The sequence below is a fragment of the Bubalus bubalis genome, chromosome 9, assembly GCF_019923935.1.
Source record: "Bubalus bubalis isolate 160015118507 breed Murrah chromosome 9, NDDB_SH_1, whole genome shotgun sequence".
In the NCBI taxonomy this organism is placed as follows: Eukaryota; Metazoa; Chordata; class Mammalia; order Artiodactyla; family Bovidae; genus Bubalus; species Bubalus bubalis.
In genome coordinates, this window is record NC_059165.1 from 45,060,974 (window position 1) to 45,073,314 (window position 12,341).

A 12,341-nucleotide genomic window follows, 5' to 3' on the forward strand; every position below is an offset into this window, starting at 1 on the left:
ATTTGGAAAATAGTAGTTGAGTGAGTTACACAGATCCACCAAATGGTAACACATTTCATTAAAATATATAAAAAAATGACATTCCTTACTTCATCAGAAAAGCCTTTCTAACTTTGGGGAAGCTGTCAGGTTCCCAGTGAGAAAGAAAACATTCCTAAAACTCTAATTTTCACTTGAAAGCTCAGATTTTATCACTGGCAACAGTACTGTTTTGGTTGGTTTCCGTGAAATGATAGGCTTACTTTGTTCATTTTTGAGAAAACATCTGCCAGATACTCAACGCTAAGTAACTATCATTTGTATGTTAGTCATTCTTTCAAGAAGTAATGAGAAGTAATGAGCTTCCATCAATATTAACCTGACATTTACTGAAATTAATCATTTTTCAAGGAAATTTACCTTTAAAAAAAAAAACAACTATACGAGCCACTACCTCCTGGATCCTTGCTCCGGGGGCCCGCAGTGCACCCACCATTGCTTTGGCATCATCAGTACAAATGTCAACACAGTAAGAAAAGGCAAATAATCTCGACATTATTATGAAAATAGTCTTGACCTCGTGAACCCCCTGAAAGGGCCTTGGGTACTCCCAGGAATTCACAGACGACACTTTAAGTACTACTGACCTAGGTGAAGAACGGGTGAAAAGTGCAGCTTGCATGTTCTAACTTGCCCTGAAATGCAGGAATACAGTTGTTTTATGGGAAGTTGGATTAAGACAGACTACAGAGAAGGCTTATCCTATCTTGCAACCAGCTCCTAGCGCTTTTTTCAGATTGGCTCATTACCTCTTCTTTCCTCTAGGGAAGCTATTGCAGTTGCCAAGGCCCGGCTGCGCCCAGAGGACCCAATCATAAAAGACCTGTACCTCAGCTGGGGAGCCATCCTAGAAAAAGACGGCCACTATGCCTTAGCAGCAAAATGGTAAGTCTGAGTGCACCCAGACAGAGAAGAGCTTCTGCAAAGAGCAGGACAAGAGTGGAAGTAAGTTTAGAGGTGGGGGTGAAGTGACTAGCAAATTAAAAAGCGTATGTCTATTAAACCCAGCTTCGTTAAGATTCAGCAAGGTCTCCCTACTTGGTATTTACATAAGTCACCATAACTATTCAAGAAATCCTAGTAGCAGATTCAGAACTTACTCCTTTCTTCAGGGATGTCTTGCATCATTAAATTTGGAAAAAGGGAGGGAATGACTCTTTAGCTTGGGTTCAACTCAGCGACTGCTGGGGTTCCTTTATGTCCTTAACCTCCATGATGCTGCCTGTTTCTCTGCCGTGCTAGCCTCAGCCTTCTCAGGGACAGCCTCAGGCAGAGACACAGCTAAGACCACAGGAAGCCATGCAAGTCAGAGTGGACAGAAAGAAATGATTCGACCCTCTGGGAAGCAGGAGTAGGCAGTCTTTTTATGTTTGATTTTTCTTTTATATCTTAGCTATTTAGGGGCCACTTCAGCTTATGATGCAGCCAAAGTTTTGGCCAAAAAGGGGGATGCGGCATCACTTAGGACGGCAGCAGAGTTGGCCTCCATCGTGGGAGAGAATGAGTTGTCGGCTTCCCTGGCTCTAAGATGTGCCCAAGAACTGCTTCTGGCCCGGAACTGGGTGGGAGCCCAGGAGGCCCTGCAGCTCCACACAAGTCTAAAGGTCAGTCTTTTTGCCTCTCCTGCTTTTAGGAGGGAGCCCCAGGTCCTCTCCAGTCATATTCCAAGTGCATTACCCAGTTGCACAAGCTGAACCAATCTGGCAGGTATTCTTAGAAGTATCCAGCAAGCCCTGGCCATATTATCCCATTGAAGTACACTGGGCCTTGCAATTGCCATATTCAGAGTAAGAGATAGTGTGGTTCTCAACAGTGATTCTCATTGCTTAGCAGTTGAATAGCCTTTAGTCAGCTCAGCCCCTGTGCTTTCTTCATTGATGTCATCAGCACAAAAATGAAGAGGGAGAGGGTCTGCTTTGAAGAGGGAGATGGATCAGCTTTAACAGAAATCACCGTGCTCTGCCTGTAGAAGCCCTCCTCAGCTGCATGCCATAGTGAATTTGGGTAAAATCAAAACAGTCTGTTAGGGACTTCCCTGGTGGTCCAGTGATTAAGAATCCACCTTGCAATGCAGCATATGCAGGTTCTATGCCTGGTCAGGGAACTAAGATCCCACATGCCACGGAGCAGCTAAGCCTGCGTGCCGCAAGTACTGAGCCTGCACACCACAACTAGAGTCCACGTGCCACGAAAGATCTGTGTAACCATAACCAAGACCCGACGCAGCCAAATTTTAAAAAAAAAAATTTTTTTTTTCATTAAATCTTTTGTTCCCATCTGGTTAAAAAATCAGTAACTTTTTCAATTTATGTCTTTTTCGACATATCAACACTGTCTTTTTCAATATATCAACACTGCGATTATCTTAAAAGCCTCAGCAAAAACAAGTTTTGAAAACATGTCAACATTTGATTCATTTTAGAAAATTTTTCTTGTCAGATATTATATGAACTTTTTTAGTTCCTCTGTCCCTTCAGTAGAATAACTGAGCCTAATGACAGTTCCTAGCTGAATGTTCAAAGCCCAAGAAAAATACTAGGGGAAGAGGTAGCTTTCTGGGAACTGCAGAATAAAAGTGGAGGCAAAAGTGGAACATCTTCAAAGATAGTATCATGTGGCACATTATTTGCAGAGTGACCAAACAGAGGGAGATTAATTTATCTACCACCACCACAAAAAAAGTTTCCAGAATGGTTATTTAGCACTTCTTTTTTTCCTCTTACTATCCTTAACAAAGCAAGAAGACTAGGCCTTTTGTCTGTGGTCTGTTCTATTCCAGTTAGTTCCCTCTGTTAAACCTACTTGGATGTAGCCCCTGACCACCGCCCCAGGTCTCAGACCCACACAGCTCGTCTGCTCCAGCACTTCTGCCCATGATGCTTTAACTTTTGTATTCCTTCATCTGAAGTCTGGGCGGAGGAAGGAACTAGATGAGTCCAGCCCATCTTTTCTCACACTGGCCACAAATCTTAAGTGGCTTAAATATCAGTGAGTAGGGCTATAGTTAGGATTTCATGTTATAAAATATGGTTGCTTGAGCTCTAAGAATTGTGTGGGCAGGAATTCCCAAAAAGGCTAGGATCCCAAAGATCCTAGAAAAATCATCTATTAGATCACCTCTTCCCTCTCTTCCACCCCCTCAAACAAGACTCACATTGGGTTGGCAGCCCACTGAGGGGGTATGGTTGCTGCAGATACAGAGGGAGAGAATCTGAGCGACTGGGGAAAGTCCTAGATAATGGAGCACTTCCCTGTGTAACAGTTCCTCTCCTTTGTTTTTGGGCTCCAGGGTCAGAGATTGGTGTTCTGCCTTCTTGAGCTACTGTCCAAGCACCTGGAGGAAAAGCAGCTCTCTGAGGGCAAAAGCTCCTTTTCTTCTTACAATGCTTGGCCCACAGACAGCGAAGGGTCCTTTGTGGAGAGGGTGACTGCAGTATGGAAGAGCACCTTCAGCCTCGACTCCCCAGAGCAGTACCAGGCAGCATTTCAGCAGCTGCAAAATATCAAGTACCCATCTGCTACAAGTAACACTCCCTCCAAACAGGTATGCCTTCTGCCTGAGCTTCTGATATTAGTCACTCAGTAGTAAGACTTCTCTAACCCCTGTCTAGTATAATAAGGAAACATGTAGAATGCCAGTTTGCATTTCAGAAAAGACTAAGCCAGGCCCAGGAAAGTGGAAAGATCCCTTCAGGGTAATTAGAGCCCTTTATCTCTGAAGTTAGTCTTTGATCGGCATTCCCTTCTAAATGAAAAAAAAACAGTCTGAAAACAACAACCACCACCAAAAAAAGCAGATAAGTACCCATCGATTGGAATTAACAGATATTCATATTCTGTCATTTTTGCTTCACACCGTCTTTTGGCTTGGTTTTCTATATTTTGCTTTTAGTTAAAGAAATACAACCAAGTCGAAGTCCCTCAATGTTCCCTTGCCCAGTCCCATTCCCCTGCCCTAGCTCACCAACATTTTAGCCCCTGCATCAGACCATGTGTTATTTTGTGGCTTGCTTATGTGACCGTTGTCTATAAAATCTGTCCGTATTGATAGGAAGAGAACAAATTGATTCATTACAGCTGCTCTACTCATCTTATAAAAACATCTCAGTTTATCCACTTTTTTTTTTCATGAGAAAACATTATTATATTTTTAAGGAACGAGATGTTCTCAAGTAGTATAGCACTTTGGAAAACTGTGTGGCTGTTTCTTATAATTAAACATATACACACGATGACCGAGCAACCCCACTGCCTAGATACGTCACCAAAAGAAGTGAACTCAGATGTCTACACAGTCTAGTACGGGAACGTTCACAGCAGATTGGTTCATATAGCCAAACAGAAACAACCCAAATGTCCATCAGTTGGCAAATGGGTATACAAACTATAGTATTTCCGTATAGTGGAAAACTATGCTATACAACAATAAAAAGGAACAAATTACAAATGCAAAAGAATATCAGTGAATCTTGAAAGCACTATGATAAGTCAAAGAATCAAGTCACAAAAGACTACAGACTCTACTGTTCCATTCATATGAATTCTAGAAAAGACAAAATGATACTGGCAAAAACTAGATCAGAGGTTGCCAAGGGATGGGGAGAAGGGAGTTGACTGCAAAGGGGTTTAAAGTGAAAATATCATATCCTATGTCTTGATTTTGGTGGTGGTTATACTAAATGTATGTATATATACATATGCTTGTCAGAACTCATCAAATTGCACACTCAAAATTGAAAATTTTCTTAATTACACTCCAGATTTTAATTATAAAGCTTTTAGTTCCAGAAACTTTTTGTTTTAATTAAATGCAAATATCAAGGCATTTTCTTAGCCTGAACAGACTTTAAAACTAGACTGTATATTGCTGTGCAACTAAATATGAATGTTTCCAACGAGGAAGCAAAAATGGGTGGTGGGGATAGGAGGACTTTTCTTAAATGTGAACTGTGTGTACTTCCCAAATGCTGTAAATAGGAGCATTTCTGGTGTCATCCCAGTCCTTGCTGTGCAAAGATGTTTACCTGAGACTCTGGCTCTTCTCTCCAGCTCCTGCTCCACATTTGCCATGACCTGACCTTGGCACTGCTAAGCCAGGAAGCGGGCTCCTGGGACGCAGCTGTGGAAGGATTGCTTCGGGCTGTGATCCGGAGCTACGACTCAGGAAACTTCACCATCATGCAGGAAGTGCACTCAGCCTTTCTTCCGCAGGGTAAAGGACCCCCAGCCCCGCTGGGGCACACCCACTGAAGGACGATACAACCACTGCCAGTGGTGTGGCACCAGGAGTACATAGGCTATTGAAAGACATAGATGAGCCACTGTGTCATTTAGTAGAAAGTTTGAATTCTCTTACCCAGACTCCTAAGAGGTAGTTAGCATGACTGAGCTGTTTTCCTTTACTGGTCCTACCCACCTTAGTGTTCCCTATATACTTTCCTACACACAGCTAAAGAGAGAAATAGCAGTGTACTCACAAGTTATAAAGAATGGAGAAAACATTCCTTGAGCTACACAACTGGTCACTGACCTAAAACATTATGGTTTTTCAGAACACAGTGGCATCTTAGCCCCAGAGCCTACAATGGGACTGATGAAATACTTCTTTTTGTCATGCTTTACATGGCTTGCAGCAATAAGGACACTGTCTTAGGCCAGAAGCTCTGGCTGGCTTTTGGTGGAAAGCATGCGGTCCCACAGATCACTGCCGTTCTTTTTCTTGGGATGTGACTGGCCTCTTGGGTGACAGAAAACGTGGGCAGGAAATCAGATTTCTGGCAGACAAAGAAATAAACAACCCTAAATCCTTTTCTTCTCTTGTAGGCTGTGACCATCTAAGAGACAAACTGGGTGATCATCAGTCTCCCACCATACCAGCTTTCAAAAGTCTGAAGGCCTTTTTTATTTACGGACGTCTATATGAATTCTGGTGGTCTCTCTCTGGGCCTTGCCCGGAGTCCAGTGTCTGGCTAAGAGCTACTCACAGAAGTAAAACCTCTACTGGACAGAGCCAAGAGGTTGACAGTGTCAGCCCTGAAGAAACTGACCCCAAAGCTTCCCAGCCAGAGCCAAGCAGGACTCCAGAACTAGATGTGAGACTTACAGAAGAAGGTGAGCAAATGCAGAACGCTTGTAAGGAGCTCTTGTCAGAAAAGCATGCTGGTCTCCAAAATGCACAGAGAACTGTTGCTGAAGTCCAAGAGACCTTGGCAGAAATGATCCGCCAACACCAGAAGACTCAACTCTGTAAATCCACAGCAAATGGCCCTGATAAGAATGAACCTGAACAGGAAGGAGAGTCCCTCTCTCATCCTCAGAACCAGTGGTAAGTACTGATTCAGTATGATGTGGAACTGAAATCCCCTGCTGGACTCTCACATGGAACTTGGTGAGGCTGATCAGGTCACTTGGAAGCCCCACAGTGCAGTCATTAAGGCACAGGCTTTGGGGTCAGATGCGGGGTTCCAGTCCTGGTCCTGCTCAGTGACCTCAGGAGTCTTAATGTCTCTTGAGCTTTAGTTCCCTTATCCATAAATGGAGTACCAACTCTATCCTTGCTTGTTTTGACAAACAGAATCACAAATATTGTTAATAAAATAGTACAATGAAACCCTTTTGTGCAAGATTCCCAAAAAATCAGTCATGTAAAATAGGGAGTTGCAATATTACATCATTAATGAAAACCAGTTTTTCTTCTTTTGGCCACCCTCCCTGGCTTGTGGAATTTTAGTTCCCTGACCAGGGATTCAGTCTACGCCCTCAGCAGTGAAAACACAAGAGTCCTAAACACTGGACTGCCAGGGAACTCCCAAAAAACACTGTTTTTTAATTTTTCAGTACTATCCCAAAAAAACAACACAAAAAGGGTAGTGTATAGAATTACACACCAAACTGTAAAAAATCCCAAATGATGAGATTGCTGCAGCGTCCTAATCACGTCTATTGAAAATAAGGGCCAGGTAGATCACTGATCACTTTAGAGCCCCTTTGTATTGTCACAGGGTACTGGGCTGTGCCATCTGCAGGGATTAGCAGTTACAGATTAGTTGTTAGGCTGAGTACCTTTTACCTTATGTCCCCACCAGCAGAGGGCCTAAAATATCTTAACTAGTAGTCAATAAACTTACAGCTATTATTACTAACTTTTAAAAATTAAAATTACATTTGTTGCTCTACAAATACAATTGAAATCTTGAGTCAAAGTTCTGAGTACTTCTCTAGTGAGCTACACTCTAAGCAGCACTCTATGTTTGGTTTTAGTAATAAGAAAAGCATTAAACAGTTCTCTAACCAACAGCTCTTAACCTTTGATCAGAGGGCCCCTTTGAGAAGTTTAAGACACTCTTCCCAGAAAACACGTGCATCCATACACCCCGAGGGTAGGGACCCCTGCTCTGTCCAACCCATTACCCAGAGAAATCCAGGCCCTCCGCACTTGGCTGCAGGTTGAATCCCTTGAAGATCCTTAATTCTTCCTGGAGCTGTGCGTCTAAGAAGTGGGAATTTGCGAAGTGGGAATTTGCAAAGTGGTGAGGAACGATACTGCATTTTGAAAACTTTATATCACATCCCATTAAATTCCCTTCTCTTAGCCGTAGTATAGTCAAGATGAGAGTTAAAGACCCAGGTGGTAAAAGTAATTTACAACTTTATGTGCAGCAAGACATATGACTTGTAACTTTTTTTATTATCACTAGTAAAGAAGAAAAAAATGAACCAGTTTCTTTGCCTGAATTAACCAAAAGACTTACAGAGGCAAATGAGAGAATAGCTAAGCTTCCTGAGAGTATTAAGGTAAGATATATTAGCAGTTCATTTGGTAAAATATTACTCTTTGTATTATCAATTGACTAACACCAAATTCTTTAATGTCATCTGAATTCTGGACACATTTCTGTATATTTAAAAACTGAGGATCTAATTGCCTTTGGTGAGCTATAATGTTTGGTGAGAATAGAGTGATTGATACCACAAGCAATTTTGTACCTCAGCCTTCAGAGAAATCTATTAGAAGGTAAAGTAAAATTGTACCATGTATCTGATCATTTACAAATGGATAGGTGCATTTGAATGTGGCCCCTAGGAGTTACAGAAGCATCATGTTTTAAATTCATTTGAGTGTAGGGCTCTTCTTAGAAAAAGATTGTATCGTTTGAGGATATCCCAGTTTTGAGTATCATTTCTCCTTAGAGTAACTGATGAAGAGTCTTCAGAGAGAAATGGCTCAACCACGCCAGAGATATGTCAGTAGAAGAGACTGAGTCACTAGTGACTTCTCTGCAGGTGTACATAGCTTTTTTTGGCAAATGCTTCCTTGTTGATACCCGTGTCATCTTTCAGACCTGGCCTTTCCCGGACGTGCTGGAATGCTGCCTCATCCTGCTTCACATTGGGTCCCAATGTCCTAGCTTTGTGACCCGGGAAATGCAGCAACAGGCTCAAGAGTTCCTTCAGAAGTACGGCAACACAAAAGTTTACAAACGACATTACCAGACCCTCTACACATGAACTTCCAAGGATCTGTAAGAAAGCCAGATTTTAAACATCCAACACCTTTCACCTCTGCATTTACACTTCACCAGACATTCACTTTGATCCCTAGATATTTCTGCAGTGATCCAAGTAATACAAATGAGGGTCAAGTTTGAATCAACTCTACATTTGGGACCCAGTGAAATCTGACTTTGGACTCAATTGTGGTTTCCTACTGGAGGAAAGATCATGAAAAGCCAGCAGTAGTTACTCAAGAACTAACACCTGCTAAGTGATTGCCTTATGCAGGTTTCACCCAAAGAGGAGAAACTCTTTCAGTCACCCAAAGTGTTATATTCTTAAACACAAGCTACCTTTATAAATGTTTCGCCTGATCATAAACATGTCATTCTGGTTTTAGACACAATTGCTGCATATTATGACTACTGGTATCATTTTTTTTTAACTGTTTTTGTTAATTTGGGTTCACTTCTACTCTTTGAAAGACTGAAGCCTGAATGTGAAAGAGGCCTTACCCATCATGCTAACTCTGCCCTTTGTCTGAACTTCAGGCCAGAACTTTGGTTTCAGTGTGTAATGGAATTGCTTATTTGAACAAATCACTGACTAACACTTTAGAAGAACAAACAACTAATTCAGATGTGACTTACCCCTTCAGTTTTATAAGAAATGAATGGTGATCAAAATAGCTCAGGATGAAATGACTGTTTCATTGGTTCTTAAACTTTTTTTTTTTGGATCATAGGGACTTTTTGAGAATTAAAGCCACAGATGATCTTTGAAGAAAAATGCATACTCCTCATTTTGCATATGTAACTTTGGAATCACTGGACTCCAACTTTAGCATAATAGGACCCTATATACTATTTAATTACAAATCCCTGTGGGGGTTTGTAGGTGAGGGGGCTGTTGTTTGGTTTTGGTTCTCTATTGTTATTATTTTCCCCTCACTAATGAGCATTTTCTTAAGATCTGTTCTTCCCATTGGTTATTTACATAGCTGAAAAATGTCAGGAACAGATGTTTCTGTTATATCACAGTTGCTATGACATAAAAATCAGGCAGTCTAGGGTGAGGTGAGAGGGAGCACTCTTCCCCAGTACTGTTTTCTGTTGGGGATTCATTGTGAAAGCTCTCCTGCTCCAGTGTCCTATTTATTTTTCAGTTATTTCCAAGGGTTGGGGTTGTTGTGGGCAAGAATGAAACTCTCTAGGAAGGAAAAAAAAACTTTTCCTTAGAGGCAGTTTTCAAAGATCTGCCTTACTGGGGTTTTGTTTTTGTTTTTTATTAGACCTAGCTTTAGGATTTTAAAACCCTAAATCCAAAAAAGGAAATATTGTAGAATTTAGATCCTCACAGTTCTTTACATAGGTACGTGAATCTCAGGAAGATGTATGAAGAATCTTTGTAGCGAAGTGGAGAACTAGGTACCAGTTCTACAGTCTTTGTTAAAATGAACAAATGCTTCTCTTACAGAGAGTAAAGAGCAGTATTATTAAACTAGAAATTTATAAACTCCTTCATGATTTACCAAAACCAACATTTCTGGGTAGGGGCATCCTGCATCCTCCTTGATCACTGCTTTGGTAAGAACAAGTATTGCTCTACAACTAAGCAAGGAGACTTCCAAAAGCAAAGACGAAAGAAATTACACAACTCCATTTCCTCTCAAACTCCCTTTTCCAATTCCAGATAATGTATCAAACTATTCCGGGAGTTGGTGATGGACAGGGAGGCCTGGCGTGCTGCAGTCCATGGGGTCACAAAGAGTCAGACATGACTGAGCGACTGAACTGAGTTCTAATTTGAATACATGGTTTTCATTTCCATCTTCCTAATTATCAGAACCACAGGGAGGTAACTTAAGCTTTCTGAGTGGATAAGATTCACCACTAAGCAACTAAAGATTTAGTTTTGGTACTTTTACCCCACCCAAAGTAACTTTTTCTCTAATATAACCCACCATCCTATTACCCAGAAGGCTGCACTCACTTCTCAGTATCTGAACTTGCTTTCTTTTTCTTTTTTTGTCACATGGCTTGTGGGATCTTAGTTCTCCAACCAGGGATCAAACCTGGGCCCTCGGCAGTGAGAGCACCATGTCCTAACCACTGAACCTCCAGGGAATTCCCTAAACCTGCTTTCTTATTACTAATTCACCATTCTTCATATACCAATGACTGGTATAACTTACAAATCAACTCTTGTCTACTCCTCACTAAAAAACTTTTAAAGTACGTTCCCATTGGTATTGGAAAGTTAATTTTGAATTCAGCTTATAAGCCCTGCCTAATCCTGGCCCTTAACCTCTCAGCTTTCTGCCTAGATATTATCCTTGCTTCGAGACTCGTCACTCTGTTCTCTGAGCTGCCACCAAGTTCTCTTGTCATCTCAGGGATTTCTGCCTATGCTGTTTCTCTGCCTGGTCCAGTTGTGCTCATCTCTTAGATCTCAGCTTAAAAGTCCTCTCTCAGGGACTTTCCTGGTGGTTCAGTAGTTAAGACTCTGCGCTTCCAATGCAGGGGGCATGGTCAAGGAACCAAGATCCCACATGCTGCACAGCACAGCTGAAAAAAATGTCCTTTCTCAAAGACTGTCCTTCAACTTCAACCTCAGGTACATCAATATCCTATACTTTACAGTTCACAAATTATATTTTTGTGATTTACTATCTGGCAGCACAGGTAGATTGTAAACTCCAATGAGGATAGATTATTTTCCATTTCCTACTTTATCCCTAGCATGTACTTACAATGTCTAGTATCTAGTAAGTGCATAATTCAGACTTATCCACTGAATAAGCTGGGAAACTGAAAAAATGCTCATTAATAGCTTGGACTTAAAGGATTCTAAACAGCTCTTTCATACTAGCCCTGGCTGACAACCAAGGCTTGTGCGTGGCAGTCAACCTTACTGCCTTAGCAGACCACAGAAATTCAATAGCTGGGATTACAATAGCCCCTCCACCCCCAACCATAATTTCACTTTCCACAGTTTTAGTTACCCCAGTCAACAGAGTACAAAAATATTAGAGGGGAAATTCCAGGAATAAACAATTCATAAGTTAAACTATGGCCATTCTGAGTAGCATGATGAAATCTCACAGCCCTCCCAATCCATCCCACCAAAACGTGAATCATCCTTTTGTCCAGCATATCCACACTGCATACACTACCTACCCATGAGTATATGAAGATTACAAATCATACATTATAGGGCTCAGTACTACCCATGGTTTCAGGCACCCACTGTGGGTCTTGTTTCCCCCACAGATAAGGGGGACTGTATGTGGGGGGCGCTGAATCACACCCAAGTTAGTATTTTCTTGGATATTCTGCAGGACCATCCCTTTCTGAGGATAACTACTGACAGCCCTACACACATTCCTATATACAAAGTGAAGTTCTTTCCAGTTCTACTAGACCTGTGCCCCTTCTTTAGCACTTTAAATATAAAGTTATCTCTATGCAATGAGTACACCCCCACTCAACACTGAGATCCTCAACCCTTCATCTCAACATTTCTCCTGACATGTCAGTAAGCCTGTTCTTAACTGTGGTAAAGATAAATGCCTATTTTACACTTGATCTTAGTCAAAAGGCCGAGAAGTGACTAAATGCCTATTTTAATCCAAATTTTTTAGGACATCTATGTAGGGCTCATAGTCACCAGCATGCCAAACCACCTTGATTCAGAACCACTGACCTAAGCTGCTTTACCACAAATCTTACAACAATAAATATATATTGCAGTCAAAATTCTAGCTCTGCTCCTGTACCTGACTTATTGTGTCCAACTGTTTGCAACCC

General features: G+C 41.5%; 1 protein-coding gene across 4 annotated transcripts in view; it reads left to right on the plus strand.

The window, feature by feature from the left end:
- The window catches only part of GEMIN5 (gem nuclear organelle associated protein 5), a 39,645-nt gene extending 30,142 nt beyond the window's left edge, over positions 1-9,503 (plus strand). For all 4 annotated transcript variants that reach the window (XM_006075988.4, XM_006075989.4, XM_006075990.4 and 1 more), the window contains exons 22-28: positions 805-924; positions 1,433-1,643; positions 3,329-3,583; positions 5,089-5,251; positions 5,863-6,364; positions 7,737-7,833; positions 8,380-9,503. In XM_006075988.4, the coding sequence (XP_006076050.4) occupies positions 805-924; positions 1,433-1,643; positions 3,329-3,583; positions 5,089-5,251; positions 5,863-6,364; positions 7,737-7,833; positions 8,380-8,547 (1,516 nt within the window). In that variant the 3' untranslated portion in view covers positions 8,548-9,503. The remainder of the gene's footprint in view (positions 1-804; positions 925-1,432; positions 1,644-3,328; positions 3,584-5,088; positions 5,252-5,862; positions 6,365-7,736; positions 7,834-8,379) is intronic.
- Positions 9,504-12,341: the final 2,838 nt, after the last annotated feature.